Source organism: Piliocolobus tephrosceles, chromosome 8 (genome assembly GCF_002776525.5).
Source record: "Piliocolobus tephrosceles isolate RC106 chromosome 8, ASM277652v3, whole genome shotgun sequence".
Classification (NCBI taxonomy): Eukaryota; Metazoa; Chordata; class Mammalia; order Primates; family Cercopithecidae; genus Piliocolobus; species Piliocolobus tephrosceles.
Genome location: NC_045441.1, coordinates 100,126,979 through 100,146,065, shown reverse-complemented (window position 1 = coordinate 100,146,065; position 19,087 = coordinate 100,126,979). Strand labels below are relative to the sequence as shown.

At 38.4% G+C, this 19,087-nt stretch overlaps 1 protein-coding gene across 4 annotated transcripts in view; it reads left to right on the top strand.

Annotated features, from left to right (window-relative positions):
* COG5 (component of oligomeric golgi complex 5) overlaps positions 1 to 19,087 on the top strand; it is a 371,971-nt gene that overhangs the window by 28,980 nt on the left and 323,904 nt on the right. For 3 of the 4 annotated variants that reach the window (XM_031936064.1, XM_023183075.2, XM_023183077.1), the window contains 2 exons: positions 5,744 to 5,851; positions 8,974 to 9,094. In XM_031936064.1, coding sequence (XP_031791924.1) covers positions 5,744 to 5,851; positions 8,974 to 9,094 — 229 coding nt within the window. The remainder of the gene's footprint in view (positions 1 to 5,743; positions 5,852 to 8,973; positions 9,095 to 19,087) is intronic. The other variant, XM_023183076.2, reaches the window with a different exon arrangement.

The window sequence follows — 19,087 nt, the reverse complement described above, 5'->3', positions numbered from 1 at the left end:
CTGTTGATTTGGAGTGGAGAGTTCTGTAGATTTCTATTAGGTCTGCTTGGTCCAGAGCTAAGTTCAAATCTGAATATCCTTGTTAATTTTCTGTCTCCTTGATCGGTCAAATACTGACATTGGGGTGTTAATATCTCCCATTATTACTGTCTGGGAGTTTAAATCTCTTTGTAGGTCTCTAAGAACTTGGTTATGAATCTGGGTAGTCCTGTATTGGGTGCATATATATTTAGGATAGTTAGCTCTTCTTGTTGCATTGATCCCTTTACCATTATATAATGCTCTTCTTTGTCTTTTTTGATCTTTGTTGATTTCTTTTTTCTTTTTTTTTTTAATTATACTTTAATTTCTAGGGTACATGTGCACAATGTGCAGGTTTGTTACATATGTATACATGTGCCATGTTGCTGTGCTGCACCCATTAACTCGTCATTTACATTAGGTATATCTCCTAATGCTATCCCTCCCCCCTCCCCCCACCCCACAACAGGCCCCGCTGTTTCCTGTTCCCCACCCTGTGTCCTAGTGTTCTCATTGTTCAATTCCCACCTATGAGTGAGAACATGTGGTGTTTGGTTTTCTGTTCTTGCGATAGTTTGCTGAGAATGATGGTTTCCAGCTGCATCCATGTCCCTACAAAGGACATGAACTCATTGTTGGTTTAAAGTCTGTTTTATCAGAGACTAGGATTGCAACCCCCACTTTTTTTTTTTTTTTTTGCTTTCCATTTGCTTGGTAAATATTCTTCCATCCCTTTATTTTGAGCTTGTGTGTGTCTTTGCATGTGAGATGGGTCTCCTGAATACATCACACGAATGGGTCTTAACTCTTTATCCAATTTGCCAGTGTGTGCCTTTTAATTGGAGCATTTAACCCATTTAGATTTAACATTAATATGTTATGTGTGAATTTTATCCTGTCATTATGATGCTAGCTTGTTATTTTGCTCATTAGTTGATGCAGATTCTTCATAGTATTCATGGTCTTTACCTTTTGGTTTGTTTTTGCAGTGGCTGGTACCAGTTTTTTCTTTTGATATTTAGTGCTTCCTTCAGGAGCTCTTATAAGGCAAGCCTGGTGGTGATAAAATCTCTCAGCATTTGCTTATCTGTAAAGGATTTTATTTCTGCTTCCCTTATGAAGCTTAGTTTGGCTGGATATGAAATTCTGGGCTGAAAATTCTTTTCTTTAAGAATGTTGAATATTGGCTCCTACTCTCTTCTGGCTTGTAGAATTTCTACAGAGAGATCTGCTGTTAGTCTGATGGGTTTCCTTTTGTGGGTAGCCTGACCTTTCTCTCTGGCTGCCCTTAACATTTTTTCATTCATTTCAACCTTGGTGAATCTGATGGTTATGTGACTTGGGGTTGCTCTTCTTGAGGAGTATCTTAGTGGTGTTCTCTGTATTTCCTGAATTTGAATGTTGGCCTGTCTTGCTAGGGTGGGGAAGTCCTCCTGGATAATATCCTGAAGAGTGTTTTCAACTTGGTTCCATTCTCCCCATCACTTTCAGGTACAGCAATCAAACGTAGGTTTGGTCTTTTCAAATAGTCCTATATTTCTTGGAGGCTTTGTTCATTCTTTTTCATTCTTTTTTCTCTGATCTTTTCTTCACACTTTGTTTCATTAAGTTGATCTTTAATCTTTGATATCCTTTATTCCACTTGATCTCTTTGGCTGTTGGTTCTTGTGTATGGTTCACAAAGTTCTCCTGGTGCGTTTTTCAGCTCAATGGGTCATTTATGTTCTTCTCTAAACTGGTTATTCTAGTTAGCAATTCCGCTAACCTTTTTTTCAAAGTTCTTAGCTTCCTTGCATTGGGAAGAAGTCTTGTGCTCCGAAAGAACATGCTCCTTTAGCTTGGAGGAGTTTGTTATTACACACCTTCTGAAGCCTACTTCTGTCCATTTGTCAAACTCATTCTCCGTCCAGTTTTGTTCCCTTTCTGTTGAGGTGTTATGATCCTTTGGAGGAGAAGAGACATTCTGGTTTTTGGAATTTTCAGCCTTTTTGTGCTGTTTTTTTCTCATCTTCGTGGATTTATCTACCTTTGGTCTTTGCTGTTGGTGACCTTTGGATGGAGTTTTTGCATGGTTGTCCTTTTTGTTGATGTTGATGCTATTGCTTTCTGTTTGTTGGTTTTTCTTCTAACAGGTACCTCTGCTGCAGGTCTGCTAGAGTTTGCTGCAGGTCCCTCCTGACCCTGTTTCCTTGGGTGTCACCAGTGGAGGCTGCAGAACAGCAAAGACTGACTAGAAAAAAATCACTGTGAGACTAGTGTTAAGCATGAGAACCAGGGTTAAATGAAGGTTATAAAGAATAGTATGTAATGACTATATGTTTTGGCAAGGAAATATAATTCATCTGTAATAAACAGTGGGAAGAGCATATGCAAAAAATTTTAAAAACTATTTTCTGCCATCATACTTTTGACTGTAGTGTTGGTTTTGTTGATCAGGTATTTTTCTGTATATTGTGCAGCAAAGCAAATGAAGAATTATACATTATTCTAATTTTGTTATCTCCTGTGTCCTTGAGAGCTAGGAATCTCAATGTGTAAGAAATTGTATACTGTTTATAGATTCATATAGATATAAGAAGGCTAAATCCTCTACTTCTGACTTTTAATTAGAAGTATCAGTATGAACTTGAGATACTTTAATGTTATTTAAAAATAGTATATACCTTATATTTGTGTATGTATATATATTTGTACATATGTATATGTATATTAATCTGAGAATGTTTTGTGTGTATTGTGGAATAAATCAAATGAATATGTGATATTTTAATGCTGACATTTCTTAGCTATGTCTATGGAAAAGTCTTAGAAATGAACAAACCTAGTTCCATGAATGTGGTCTTGAAATGCGGTTTTTTGACTGGGGGCAGTGGCTCATTCCTATAATCCCAGCACTTTGGGAGGCCAAAGCAGGTGGATCACCTGACATCAGGAGTTCGAGATCAGCTGGGCCAACATGTGAAATCCCATGTCTACTAAAAATACAAAAATTAGCCAGACATGTGGCAGACGCCTGTAATCGCATCTACTCAGGAGGCTGAGGCAGGAGAATCGCTTGAACCCTGGAGGGGGAGGTTGCAATAAGCCAAGGTTGCGCCATTGTACTCTAGCTTGGACGACAAGAGCAAAACTCTATCTCAAAAAAAAAAAAAGAAAAAGAGTAATGCTGTTTTTTACTAAAAGAAACCAGGGCTTCTTTGAGAAATTTTTGATTCCAGGTCTGGGACATGAAATGTGTAAAATGATCTTGGAACATTTTTATACCAGGTATCAAGGAGGCTATCAGCGACTGCTAGGTTCATGACAAAGGAACTCAGGAACTGACTTAAGAGGCTTTGGGTGACCAGCTATTTTAGTTTTACTACTGAAAGTCCTAAAACTTGGGAAAATTCTCAGTCTCAGGCAAAGTGGTACAGTTAATCACTCTCAGAGGCTTCTGCTGGCCAAAATGGAACACTTTGAGCATCAATAAGGATAAGAGCCATGATGGATTGGGCGGCATTCCTTCTTATGTTTAAATCCATTTCATAATGATATCAAAAAAAAAAAAAAAAAAAAAAGCAAAACCCCAGAACACCCCGCCACCACCGACTAATTTTTCATTATTGGTGAATATTAGGGAATTATTCCTTCATTTTGAAAACTAATAAGGGAAAGATTAAGTATTTATTTTTAGTTTTCTTTATGAACAATACTCCTGCATAAACAAATAGTCAATAAGGTAAAGTTTATTTTTATAGAGAAATTTCATATGCTTGTAAATAAAGACAAAACGACAGAATTGGATTATTACTATTTTGCAGTCACTTATGTTTCATTGGATTTTGACGTTGAGTATCAGTGGCTGCTACTAAACACAAAAAGAGAGAAAATCATACATCTCTTAAAATATACCACCCTCTAATGTTTAATCTTGCCAAAAATACTAAATTTGAATCTGATGAAGCTGCCCACATCCAACTACTAATTTACAGGTAATATAGAAGATAGAGGAACTTGTTAAACTGCATCAAGGGAATACAGTCAACAAAACCCAGTCTGTGGGAAACTTTAGGATAGGTGATCCAATATATTCAACAAATTGCAATGGAGAAAAGAGATGGTGAAAGAACCAACAGATTAAAAACAGGAAAAATTAAACCATAGCACTTAGGTATTTATACTTCAGTAATACAAAAATAAATAAAAGTAAGGAAGTGATTAATGTAAAAGAGTAGTGGTTTCTGTTGGTTGGCATGAGGGTAATGGCATTGGGAGGGAGTGCATGAAGCCTTCTGTGGTGACTCACATGGTCCTGTCTCCTGATCTGTGTGTTGCTTCTAAGTTCATTTAGCTGTGTATCTCTGAGTTTGGTTTTCCATGTTTGTGTTATATTTAATAGTAAAAGTCAAATAAAAAAACAAGGAGGGAAAGGAATTGATTGGAGGAGAGGTAGCTATATTGGGAAATGGTGAGAATTGATGCCTTATAGATCAATTTTTAATAGCTTAGGCTTATTAACTAAGAATTTTATTAAATGCTATTCTCAGAAGATTCAACATAATCTGTAAGTGGAGAGCCATTAAACTTTACTAAAAAGGGGGTTGGAGTGCTGAAAACTGTGTGTTTTTTTTTTTTGAGACGGAATTTCGCTCTTTGTTGCCCAGGCTGGAGTGCAATATCATGATCTTGGCTTATTGCAACCTCTGCCTCCCGGGTTTAGCATTTCTTCTGCCTCAGCCTCCCAAGTAGTTGGGATTATAGGCATATGCCACCACACTCGGCTAATTTTGTATTTTTAGTAGAGGCGGGGTTTCTTCATGTTGGTCAGGCTGGTCTCGAACTCCCGACCTCAGGTAATCTGCCCTCCTTGGCCTCCCAAAGTGATGGGATTGTAGGTGTGAGCCACTGTACCCAGCCCAAAAACTGCGTTTTTAAGAAGATAAATCTGGCTGGGTGGATTTCAGTGAGAGACTTGAAAGCTAGCCAAGAAACCACTATGTTAAGGTAATGGTGATAAAGATTTGGATTAGGGTGGTGCTTGTAGGAATAGAGGTAAAATAACAACTCTTGTTTTATGCAGTAGGATAGTTGGTAAGACTTGGTGATAGATTAAGTATGGTTGCTAAAAATAAAAACAGTAGAAATAAAGATTGCATGTTTTGAGAGCATACCACTTTGTTGGGTGGGATTAGGGAATTCTGGATGACAATCATAGAGTAAGAGCTTAATTTCTTCTTATGATGTATTTAAAATCTTAGAGGAATGGTTGCTAGGGATTCAGCATTCCAAATTGTTTATCTAAAAATGTCAGTTCTAACAGGGAAGACACTGATAATATTTCCAGTGCAAGATATCCAACTTACTGGTGTCGAATCCATATGGGTCTGCAGCAACCTCAATTTTTGCCACCTCAGAAGAAAGAATTCGACTGAGGGACATCAGGCAGAAAAAGAGACCAAGGCACATTTCAGAGCAGGAGTGGAAGTTTATTTAAAAAGGCTTTAGAACAGGAAAGAAAGAAAGGAAAGTATACTTGAAAGAGTCCCAAGAGGGCACTGAGGTCAAGTGCAGTGTTTAACCTTGATGCGAGAACTTAAGAGCCTGGCTCCTTTCCCATGATTCTTCCCTTAGGATGGGCTGCCTGCATGTCCAGTGCACTCTGTACCCTTAAGAGGTGAGCACACGCAGTGTGTTTAGAAATTTGTATGCATGCCCACCTGAGGCTTTGTTCCTTTTTCAGGTGGAGTACCCCCGGAAGGTCAGACTCACCATTTTGTGTCTTAAAGCATATGCCCTGGAAGTTGCTTCTCCCTGGCCTTTGCATTCAGTTAACACTTCAATGCACCAGGTGTGGACCATCAGGAAATGTCTTCTCCCTGACACTGGCTGCCAATTTATCAGTTTTAGAGAGGCAATGTGATAACTTCCAAACCATCAACCGACATTCCTAGTGGATGGGGCAATAACCCTGTCCTGCCCCACTCTTGATTGTCTAACTACCTGCAACAATAACAGTAATTGTTTTTGTTAAGTACACAGTTGGGACAGAGATACGAGGGTGACTTTTCAGTGTTATTTCCTTTTATTTCTTGAATTTCGAATCATGTGCTTGTATTATCTGTTCAGAAAATGAATAATATTTAATTAAAAGATAGAGATGCCCCAATTGTCAATCTCCATGGGAAAAATTCTCCTTTTTTTTTTAAAATTTAAATATTTCAGACTAGTTTGTCTGAAAAGCAGTCAGGTAAACATGTTTAATACTTGGTTGACTTTGACTTACATGTGTTTGTAAATATATGTTTGCTTTATGTTTGAGTATGGTATATGCATACATATGGTGTATTGCTTGTGAATACATGGGTGTGGCTGTGTGTGGTTCTGGTGTATGTATTTGTTGTGGGAAGTCAGGGACCTTGAACGGAGGGACTGGCTGAAACCATGGCAGAAGAACATAAATTATGAAGATTTTGTGGACATTTGCTAGTTCCCCAAATTAATACTTTTATAATTTCTTACGCCTGTCTTTACTTCAGTCTCTGAACATAAATTGTGAAGATTTCATGGACACTTACCACTTCCCTACTCAATACCCTTGTGATTTCCTATGCCTGTTTTTACTTTAATCTCTTAATCCCGTAATCTTTGTAAGCTGAGGAGGATGTATGTCGCCTCAGGACCCCTGGATGATTGCATTAACTGCACAAGTTGTTGGTAGAGCATGTGTGCTTGAACAGTATGAAATCTGGGCACCTTGAAAAAAGAACAGGATAACAGCAATGTTCAGGGAACAAGGGAGATAAGACTTTAAACTCTGACTGCTGGTGAGCCGGATAGAACAGAGCCAAATTTCTCTTCTTTCAAAAGCAAATAGGAGAAATATCACTGAATTCTTTTTCTCAGCAAGGAATATCCCTGAGAAAGAGAATGCACTCTGAGGGTAGGTCTATAAACTGCCCCCTTGGAGGTGGCCGTCTTTTATGGTCGAAGCCGAAGGGATGAAATAAGACCTGGTCTCCTGTAGCGCTCCCAGGCTTATTAGGACAAGGAAATTCCTGCCTAATAAATTTTGATCAGACAGATTGTCTGCTCTCAAACTGTCTCCTGATAAGATGTTATAAATGACAATGTGTGCCCGAAACTTCATTAGCAATTTTAATTTCTCCCCATCCTGTGGTCCTGTGATCTCGCCCTGCCTCCACTTGCTTTGTGATATTCTATTACCTTGTGAAGCATGTGATCTCTGTGACCCACACCCTATTCGTGCACTCCCTCCCCTTTTGAAAATCGCTAGTAAAAACTTGTTGGTTTTATGGCTCAGGGAGCATCATGGAACCTGCCAACATGTGATGTCTCCCCCGGACACCCAGCTTTAAAATTTCTCTATTTTGTGCTCTTTCCCTTTATTTCTCAAACCAGCCGAGACAGTTAGGGAAATAGAAAAGAACCCATGTTAACTACTGGGGGTGAGTTCCCCCAATATGTATTTATTTCACCCATAAAAGAATGTTTATACTTGGAGGCCCTGGGACCCTGGCTTCTCAGAGCTTTTAATTCTTATTGCCACCATGTATTATTTTTCTCCTTAAACAGGGGAGATGTCCTTGCTTCTCAGTTAACCTCGGGGCCATTCAAAAATGGTTGTGATGCAGCAGTATGGAATGTCTCTCTTTCCTTTGTAATCGCTACTGAGGCTGAAGATCACTACATGTTGGTTATTCAGTATGTCACCCTCTACTGCACTCTCCCTCATGCAACTGCTGTGAATCCAGCTTCTGTAATAAAGTGTCCTAAAATACATGAACCTTTATTTCTTATCTCAGCCTTTTGATAGGTAAAGACCCAGTATTAGATCTGGAAAAAGGAATAGGAAGTGTGTGAAATAGTTTTGTTTTGTTGTTTACGTACTCTCTCTTTTATAATTTATTAGAGATTAAAAACCACCACGCACGGTGGCTCACACCTGTAATCCTAGTACTTTGGGAGTCTGAGGCAGGAGGTTCACCTGAGTCCCGTAGTTTGAGAGCAGCCTGGGAAACATGGCAAAACCTCATCCCCACAAAAAATACAATTGGCCAGGCATGGTGGCACGTGCCTGTAGTCCCAGCTACTTGGGAGGCTGAGGCAGAAGGATCGCTTTAGCCCAGGAGGTAGAGGTTGCAGTGAGGTGTGATCATGCCACTGCACTCCAGTTGGGGCAACAGAGTGTGACCCTGTTCTCAAAAAAAAAAAAAAAAAAAAAAAAAAATCATGAAATTGAGAGAAGTTTTAAGACTACTGCAGGATATAGGAAAGAGAAGCTGGGATTGAAAATATCAGGAGGCAGTAGTAGGAAGCTGAGCAGCCTAGGTTAGTGATTGTCAATTTTGACTGCACATTGGTACCACCTGGGAATATTAAAAACATAAAAACATAACTCATGCTTGGTTCTCACCCATAGAGATGCTGATTTAATTGGTCATGGCTGTGGCCTGGGCATTGGAACATTTTCAGTCTACCCACTTGAATTAGTAGTCAAGACTGATAACCAATGGCCTAGAGAAGAAAACTGGTTTAGGACTGAAAGAATCCTTGACTCTCATGGTGCCTCAATTCCAAGTTCTCTCCACTTGGGATGAATTGGAGTTTATTGTAAAATGTAAATATAGCACTTTTGTGTGTTCCCTAGGACATTTGATGCTTTTTAAGACTTGTGATTATTTAGGTTTGTGGTTGGTGAGAAACAAAAAATGCATGAGTGAATCTTTAGCATCTGGAAAGAATGGGTAGATTCACATATTAAGCACAGTGTGAGCCACTGTGCTTTTTTTTTTTTTTAATGTAATTTAAGTCCTAGGATACATGTGCAGGTTTGTTACATAGGTAAACATGTGCCATGGTGGTTTGCTGCACCTATGCTTGTTATTACTATTTATTAATAGTAATAAAACTTCATGGATCAACTAACTTAACATTGTGATGTTTGCACAGGTTGCCTGTGATTTGCTTCGGAGAATTATTCGTATCTTGAATCTCAGTAAGAGACTCCAAGGACAACTGCAAGGGGGAAGTAGAGAGATAACAAAAGCTGCTCAGAGTCTCAATGAACTTGGTAAGTGTTTTTTTTTTTTATTAAAAGGTAGAGATTTAAATATTTTTAAGTCACTTGATTGACTTTTGTTATCACCATTAGCAAGTACTATTAAACAAATTTTTAAATAATTGGCTGTATACAATATTAACACTTCTCAGAATGAGTGAGTACAATTAGTTGATTTCACTGAAATGCTATTTATTTTAATTGTATAGTAAAATTGGCCTTTTTCATATACAGGTATGTGAATTTTAACACATACATAGATTCATGTAAGCACCATTACAGTCATGATACAGAACAATTCCATCACTCCCCCAGATTCCTCCTTATTCCTTCAAGATCATGCCCACCCGCTTCCGCTAATCCTGGCAACCACTGATCTTTTCTCCATCATTGTAGTTTTGTCTTTTTGAGAATGACACATAAATGGAATTACAAAGTAGGTGACCTTTTGAGGCTGTCTTCTTGTACTCAAAATAATACCTTTGAGATTTATTCAAGTTTTGGAGTGTACTAATAGCTTGTTACTTTGTGTTTGATTGAGTACCATTGCATGGGAGCCTGCAGTTTGTTTATTGATTCACTGATTGAAGGACATTTGTGTTGTTTCCAGTTTTTGGTGATTATGAATAAGTGTACAGGTCTTTATGTGAAGTTTTCTTTTCTCTAGGAAATACTCTAGAGAAATGCTGCTTTTAAGATGACAACTCCCATGCTGATACTATGCCTAGAAGATTTTAAAAATTTATTTCTTTGTTCATTCTTTTCTCAGACATTTATTGCAGGACCTTGACAGTCAAGGGTTTAATGTTCATGGTTTTGACTATTAACCAGCTGCAAAGTCTATGATGCAGCAATTCATAATTTTTCAGGCAAAATTTGAATAGCTAGTGAGTGCACATAGAACTGCCCAACTCTGTGTTTTAATGAGGCTTGGTAGTTTTCTTCTTTTCACTGGGTACCCACTAATTTTTCTGAAGTGGATATATGCAGTGGTATTTGTACTTTATAGGCTCAGAAGTCTTTAACTGTATCCATTTCAGGTATCAAGAGTCTGCTTACTCTTGGTATTGTGCTTTGAAAGCAGTTATGCCAAAATAGTATCAGAGAAATGTGCATTTTATGTTCTTTCTGAATTTTCCTGTCTTTGATTTTTTTGATTATATAGTCATGCTATGCTGTAATGCTTATTCCATATTTTTTGTTAATCAAGGAAATCTATCCTTCACAAATAATGCTTCAACAGCATTACGATTTTATACTGCTGAAATACAGGTTTTGCTTAGGAAAATCATTGGGAATATCTCTAACTTGTGATTTAGTAGGCTTGGAAAATGTCATATGAAAAGTTAAACTTTTTTTTTTTTTTGAGACGGAGTCTGGCTCTGTCGCCCAGGCTGAAGTGCAGTGGCCAGATCTCAGCTCACTGCAAGCTCCGCCTCCCGGGTTTACGCCATTCTCCCGCCTCAGCCTTCCTAGTAGCTGGGACTACAGGCGCCCGCCACCTTGCCCAGCTAGATTTTTGTATTTTTTTAGTAGAAACGGGGTTTCACCGTGTTAGCCAGGATGGTCTTGATCTCCTGACCTCGTGATCCGCCCGTCTCGGCCTCCCAAAGTGCTGGGATTACAGGCTTGAGCCACTGCGCCCGGCCGAAGAGTTAAACTTTTAAGCTGGGTATGGTGGCTGGTACCTGGAGGCACAGTTAATTGGGAGGTAGAGGCAGGCAGAATTGCTTGAGGCCAGGAGTTTGAGACTAGCCTAGGTGAACAGAACTGATCTCCTCTTGGTCTAAAAAATAAAAATTGAGAAGTAAAGAAAATTAAAATAAAAGTTGAGCATTGTAGCATGTGCCTGCAGTCTCAGCTACTTGGGAAACGGAGATGGGCGGATCACTGGAGCCCACAAGTTAGAGGTTGCAGTGAGCTATTATTGCACCACTGCTCTCCAGCCTGGGTGACAGAGCAAGATCTTGCCTCTTAAAAAAAAAAAGTTAACTTTAAACAGTGAGTAATGCTTGTGTGTTGTTTTCACAGTATTATCTAAACATAGAAGGGTAAAAATCCAAGTATCAGCCACTGTTTTGCTCTATCACATTTAATATCTGTGCACCAACAATAGTTGGTAGGATTATGGAATCATTAAACATAGATGCATATTATTCCAAGGCTTATTATGGATGTTTGTCATCACTGACACTCCTTCAATATTAAAAAAGTGCTAAATTTTGATTGGATTATGATTATAATTTCTTTTAGAATTGACAGATTCTGTAATACAAATGGTGATGTCTTTGAAAAAAACAAAACAAAACAGGCATAGCTGGGCACAGTGGCTCACGCCTGTAATATCCTCACTTTGGGAGGCTGAGGTGGGCGGATCATGAGGTCAAGAGATCAAGACCATCCTGGCCAACATGGTGAAACCCCGTCTCTACTAAAAATACAAATATTAGCTGGGCGTGGTGGTGCGTGCCTGTAATTCCAGCTACTCAGGAGGCTGAGGTAGGAGAATCACTTGAACTCGGGAGGCAGAGGTTGCAGTGAGCCAAGATCGTGCCACTGCACTCCAACCTGGTAACAGAGCCAGACTCTGTCAAAAAAACAAAAACAAACAAACAAACAAAACACAAAAAAGGCACAAGTGTTGATCATAATGTTCTGAGTATAATGCAGAGGGTAAAACCATTATCCTTCCAATGTGCGGTTGGCTTTACCTACAGTTTTTATAAAGTTTTTGAGAAAATATTGTTAAAAAGTTTTTGAGAAAATATAGTTTTTGAGAAAATATAGTTCATGGTGGAATGATCACAAAGTGGATTGTATTAATCTAATTTTTTAAAAGCTTTGCAGATGATGTGTGATTTAATATTTGCAAAGACATCATGTCTTTTTTATTCACCACTGTAGTTCAGTCTTGACCAGTCCTGGCATTTATAACTGATAAGGAGAAGCCAAGGAAAAATAAATTGCTACATTTGGAATTATTTTTTGAATAAAAGTAATAATTTTGCCGTCACTATTACAATTACACACGTACACTAAATGACACTTCTGTGATTGGAACATCTCTAAAATTGTCAGTGTCTTTATCAATATGGTTCTGTTTTTCATTAGAAAGAGTGAAATGATGAAGAGTAACAGTGTTTATACCATAGACCCTTGAAATTAACTTAAAAGCAGTCTTTCAAACTTGAAAGGTTTTGAGGCTTGATTTGGGACATCCAGATGAAACACATTGTCATCTGGAAATTAAGTATATTCTATGAGACTGGGGTGTGGAGTGACTACTAGTGGATGCAGATTTGTTTTTAGGGTGATGAAGATGTTCTGGAATTAGATAATGGTGACTTTTGTGCCACCTTGTCAGTATACTAAAAACCACTACATTGTACACTTTGAAAGGGAGAGTTTTATGTTATGTAAATTTGAAATTCTTCAGTGTTGTTGTGTGTATTAATACCTTTGCCTTTTTATTATGGACTAGTATTCCATTGATATATCACAGTTGGTTTATCCATTTACATGCTGATGAAGAGTTGGGTTGTCCCTAATATTTTAGTATTATAAATTAAGCTGCTGTGAACATTCATGTACAAGTCTTTGTATGAACATATCCTTTCATTTCTCTTGGATAAATACTTAGGATTGGAATATCTAGATCATATGGTAGGTGTATGTTTAGCTTATTTTAAGAAATTGCCAAGGTTGTTTTTCAAAGTAGTTGTAATGTTTACATTCTTTTTTTTGAGATGAAGTTTCACTGTTGTTGCCCATGCTGGAGCACAATGGCACAATCTCAGCTCATTGCAACCTCTGCCTCCTGGGTTCAAGTGATTCTCCTGCCTCAGCCTCCCAAGTAGCTGGAATTACAGGCACCCATCACCATACCCGGCTAATTTTTGTATGTTTAGTAGAGACAGGGTTTCACCATGTTGACCAGGCTGGTCTTGAACTTCTGACCTCAGGTGAATCACCCTCCTCTGAGTCCCAAAGTGTTGGGATTACAGGCGTGAACCACCACGCCCGGCCAATGTTTAGATTCTTACCAGTAGTATTTGAAAGTTCTACTTCCCCCTACAACCTTGCCAACACATGTTACACTCAGTCTTCTTAATTTTAGTCATTCTAATAGCTATGTCGTGATATCTTGTTTTGAGTTTTCAAAAAAAGCTATAACTAATAAAAGAGTTGAGTAAGATTTCAATATACTAGATAAATATACAAAAAATTAATTGTGTTTGTATATACTCTGTTAGCAACAAGCAATTGGAAATTGAAATTCAAAAATACCACTTATAACAGCATAAAAATATGGCAGACTTAGGGATAAGTCTAACAAAAGGTGTGCAAAACCTGTACACTGAAAACTACAAAATATTGTTGAGAACAAAGAAGACATCAATCAATCAGTCAATGTTGTTCATCAGTTGGAAGACTTAATATTGTTTATTAAGATGTATATTCTTCCCAACTTGATCTATGAATTCAACAGAATTTCAGTTTAAATTCCAGGAGGCGTTTAGAAATTGACAAGCTGATTTTAAAATTCATATGGAAATTCAGAGGATCTAGAATAGCTAGAATAACTTTCAAGAGAAAACAGAGTTGGAAGAATAACCCTACCTGATTTGAAGACTTAGTACAAAGACTCTTTAAAGTAATCAAGGCATAAAGATCAGTGGGACAGAGATCCCAGAAATAGACCCACATATATATATGAACAACTGATTTTTGATCCATTTAGTGGAGAAAAAAAAAACAGTCTTTTCAACAGATGGTGCAGGAACAATTGGATCTCAATATGCAAAACACTGAACTTGTTTCCATACTTCACTTCATATAAAAATATTAACTCAGAATGAATTCGTGTCCTAATGTAAAGTATAAAACTACAGAACTTAAAGTAGGCAACTCAGAAGATTTTTTTATTTTCATTTTTATTTTTTTCTTTTCTTCTTTTTTAAAATTTTTAATTTTACTTTAAGTTCCGGGATACATGTGCAGAGCATACAGGTTTGTTACATAGTTCATGCACCATGGTGGTTTGCTGCACCTATCAACCTGTCATCTAGGTATTTTTTTTTTTTTTTTATTGAGACAGAGTTTCGCTCTTGTTGCACAGGCTGGAGTGCAGTGGCATGATCTCCGCTCACCGCAACCTCCGCCTCGTGGGTTCAAGTGACTCTCTTGCCTCAGCCTCCCGAGTAGCCGGGATTACAGGCATGCGCCGATGTGCATGGCTAATTTTGTATTTTTAGTAGAGACAGGGCTTCTCCATGTTGGTCAGACTGGTCTTGAACTCCTGACCTCAGATGATCTGCTTGCCTTGGCCTCCCAAAGTGCTGGGATTACAGGTGTGAACCACTGCTCCTGGCCTAGGTTTTAAGCCTCACATGCATTAGGTATTTGTCCTAATGCTCTCTCTCCCCTGCCCCCTGCCCCCTGCCAGTCCCTGATGTGTGTTGTTCCCCTCCCTGTGTCCAAGTGTTCTCATTGTTCAACTCCCATTTATGAGTGAGAACATGCGGTGTTTGGTTTTCTCTTCCTGTGCTAGTTTGCTGAGGATGATGGCTTCCAACTTCATCCATGTCCCTGAAAAGGACATGATCTTATTCTTTTTTATGTCTGTATAGTATGTGTATCACGTTTTATTAATGCAGTCTATCATTGATGGACGTTTGGGTTGGTTTCATGTCTTTGCTATTGTAAATAGTGCTGCAGTAAACATACATGTGCATGTATCTTTACAGTGGAATGATTTATTTTCCTTTGGGTATATCCCCAGTAATGGGATTGCTGGGTCAAATGGTATTTCTGGTTCTAGATACCTGAGGAATCGCCACACTTTCTTCCACAACTGTTGAACTAATTTACATTCCCACCAACAGTGTAAAAGCATTCCTATTTCTCCACAGCCTTGCCAGCATCTGTTGTTTCTTGACTTTTTAATAATTGCCATTCTGATTGGCATGAGATGGTATCTCATTATGGTTTTGATTTGCATTTTTCTAATGATCAGTGATGTTGAGCTTTTTAAAATGTTTGTTGACTGCTTAAATACCATTTTTTGAGAAGTATGTATTCATATCCTTTGCCCACTTTGTGATTGTTTGTTTCCTTGTAAATTTGTGTAACTTCCTTGTAGCTGCTGGATATTAGACCTTTGTCAGATGGGATAGATTGCAAAATTTTTCTCCCATCCTGTAGGTTGCCTGTTCAGTCTGATGATAGTTTCTTTTGCTGTGTAGAAGTTCTTTAGTTTAGATACCATTTATCAATTTTTGTTTTTGTTGCAATTGCTTTTGGCGTTTTCATCATGAAATCTTTGCCCATGCCCATGCCCTGAATGGTATTGCCTAGGTTTTCTTCTAGGGTTTTCATAGGTTTGGGTTTTACATTTAAGTGTTTAATCTATCTTGAGTTAATTTTTGTATAAGATATAGGGAAGGGGTCCAGTTTCAGTTTTCTGCACACGGCTAGCCAGTTTTCCCAGCACCATTTATTAAATAGGGAATCCTTTCCCCATTGCTTGTTTTTGTCTGATTTGTTGAACTTCAGCTGGTTGTACATGTGTAGTGTTATTTCTGAGGTCTCTGTTCTGTTTCATTGGTTACATATCCATGCTGTTTTGGTTACTGTAGCCTTGTAGTATAGTTTGAAGTCAGATCGCATGATGCCTCCAGTTTTGTTCCTTTTGGTTAGGATTGTCTTGGCTCTATGGGCTCTTTTTTGGTTCCATATGAAATTTAAAGTAGTTTTTTCTAACTCTGCGAAGAATGTCAATGGTAGTTTGATAGGAATAGCATTAAATCTATAAATTACTTTGGGTAATGTGGCCATTTTCACAATAATGATTCTTCCCATTCATGAGCATGGAATGTTTTCTCATTAGTTTGTGTCTTCTCTTATTTCCTTGAGCCGTGGTTTATAGTTCTCCTTGAAGAGGTCCTTCAATGCCCTTATTAGCTGTATTTCTAGATATTTTATTCTCTTTGTAGTATTGGTGAGTGGGAGTTCTTTCATGATTGGGTTCTCTGCTTGTCTATTGTTGGTGTATAGGAATGCTTGTGATTTTTGCACGTTGATTTTGTATCCTGAGACTTCACTGAAGTTGCTTATCAGCTTAAGGAGTTTTTGCGCTGAGACAATGGGGTTTTCTAAATATACAGTCATGTCATCTGCAAACAGACAATTTGACTTCCTCTCTTCCTATTCGAATACTTTTATTTCTTTATCTTGCCTGATTGCCCTGACCAGAACTTCCAATACTATGTTGAATAGGAGAGGTGAGAGAGGACATCCTTGTCTTGTGCCAGTTTTCACAGGGAATGCTTCCAGCTTTTGCCCATTCAGTATGATATTGGCTATGGGTTTGTCACAAATAGCTCTTATTATTTTGAGATATGTTCCATCAGTACCTACTTTATTGAGAGTTTTTAACGTGAAGCTTTGTTGAATTTTATCAGAGCCCTTTTCTGCATCTGTTGAGGTAATCTTGTGTTTTTTGACATTGGTTCTGTTTATGTGATGGATTACGTTTATTGATTTGCATATGTTGAACCAGCCTTACATCCCAGGGATGAAGCTGAGTTGATCGTGGCGGATAAGCTTTTTAATGTGCTGCTGGATTCGGTTTGTCAGTATTTTATTGAGGATTTTCACATCGATGTCCATCAGGGATATTGGCCTGAAGTTTTCTTTTTTTGTTGTGTCTCTGCCAGGTTTTGGTTATCAGGATGATGCTAGCCTTGTAAAATGAGTTAGAGAGGAGTCCCTCCTTTTTAGTTGTTTGGAATAGCTTCAGAAGGAGTGGTACCAGCTCCTGTTTGTACCTCTGGTAGAATTTGGCATGAATCTGTCTGGTCCTGGGCTTTTTTGGTTGATAGGCTATTAATTAGTGCCTCAATTTCAGGATTTTTTATTGGTCTATTCAGAGATTTGACTTCTTCCTGGCTTAGTCTCGGGAGTGTGTATGTGTCCAAGTATTTTTCCATTTCTTCTAGATTTTCTAGTTTATTTGTATAGAGGTGTTTATAGTATTCTCTTGATGGTAGTTTGTATTTCTTTGGGGTCAGTGGTGATATCCCCTTTATCATTTTTTTTATTGTGTCTACTTGATTCTTCTCTCTTTTCTTTATTAGTCTAGCTAATGCTCTATCTATTTTGTTAATTTTTTCAAAAAACCAGCTGTTGGATTCATGAATTTTTTGAAGGACTTTTCATGTCTCTGTCTCCTTCAATTCTGCTCTGATCTTAGTCATTTCTTGTCTTCTGCTAGCTTTTGGGTTTGTTTGCTCTTGCTTCTCTAGTTCTTTTAATTGTGATGTTAAGGTGTCGATTTTAGATCTTTCCCGCTTTCTCCTGTGGGCGTTTAGTGCTATAAATTTCCCTCTAAACACTGCTTTAGCTATGTCCCAGTGATTCTGGTATGTTGTCTCTTTGTTCTAGTTGGTTTCAAAGAACTTCTTGATTTCTTCCTTTAATTTTGTTATTTACCCAGGAGTCATTTAGGAGCAGGTTGTTCAATTTCCATGTAATCATTTGGTTTTGAGTGAGTTTCTTAATCCCGAGTTCTACTTTGATTGCACTGTGGACTGTTTGTTATGATTTCCATTCGTTTGCATTTGCTGAGGAATGTTTACTTATGTGGTTGATTTTAGAATAACTGCTGTGTGGCACTGAGAAGAAGGTATATTCTGTTGATTTGGATTGGAGAGTTCTGTAGATGTCTGTTAGGTCCACTTGACCCAGAGTGAGTTCAAGTCCTGAGTATCCTCGTTAATTTTCTGTCCCGTTGATCTGTCTAATGTTGACAGTGGGTTGTTAAAGTCTCCCACTATTACTGTGTGGGAGTCTGAGTCTCTTTGTAGGTCCCTAAGAACTTGTTTTATGAATCTTGGTGCTCCTCTATTGGGTGCATATATATTTAGGATAGTTAGCTTTTCTTGTTGTATTGATCCGTTTACCATCATATAATGCCCTTCTTTGTCTTTTTTGATCTTTGTTGGTTTAAAGTCTCTTTTATCAGAGACTAGGATTGTAACCCCTGCCTTTTTTTGTTTCCCATTTGCTTGGTAAATTTTCATCTATCCCTTTATTTTCAGCCTATGTGTATCTTTGCACATGAGATGGTTCTCCTAAATATGGCTCATCGATGGGTCTTGACTCTTTATTCAATTTGCCAGTCTGTACCTTTTTAATTGGGGCATTTAGCCTATTTACGTTTAAGGTTAAAATTGTTACGTGTGAATTTGATCCTGTCATCATGATGCTAACTCGTTATTTTGCACACTGGTTGATGCAGTTTCTTCATAGTGTCATTGGTGTTTTCATTTTGGCTTGTTTTTGCAATGGCTGGTACTGGTTTTTCCTTTCCATATTTAGCGCTTATTTTGGGAGCTCTTGCAAGGCAGGCCTGGTAGTGATGACATCCCTTAGCATTTGCTTGTCTAGAAGGGATTTCCTTTCTTTTTTCTGCTTCGTTTATGAAGCTTAGTTTGGCTGGATATGAAATTCTGGGTTGAAAATTCTTTTCTTTAAGAATACTGAGGCTGGGCATGGTGGCTCATGCCTGTAATCCCAGCACTTTGGGAGGCCAAGGCGGGCGGATCTTGAGGTCAGGAGTTCAAGACCAGCCTGACCGACATAGTGAAACCCCTTCTCTACTAAAAGTAGAAAAATTAGTTGGGCGTGGGGTGTGTGTGCCTGTAATCCCAGCTACTCAGGAGGCTGAGGCAGGAGAATTGCTTGAACCTGGGAGGCAGAGGTTGTGGTGAGCCAAGATTGTGCCACTGTACGCCAGCCTGGTTGACAGAGTGAGACCCCGTCTCAAAAAAAAAAAAAAAAAAAAAAAGGAATGTTGAATATTGGCCCCCCACTCTCTTCTGGCTTGTAGGGTTTCTGCTGAGAGGTATCTGCTGTTAGTCTGATGGGCTTCCGTTTTCTAGGTGACCTGACCTTTTTATCTGGCTGCCCTTAACATTTTTTCCTTCAATTCAACCTTGAAGA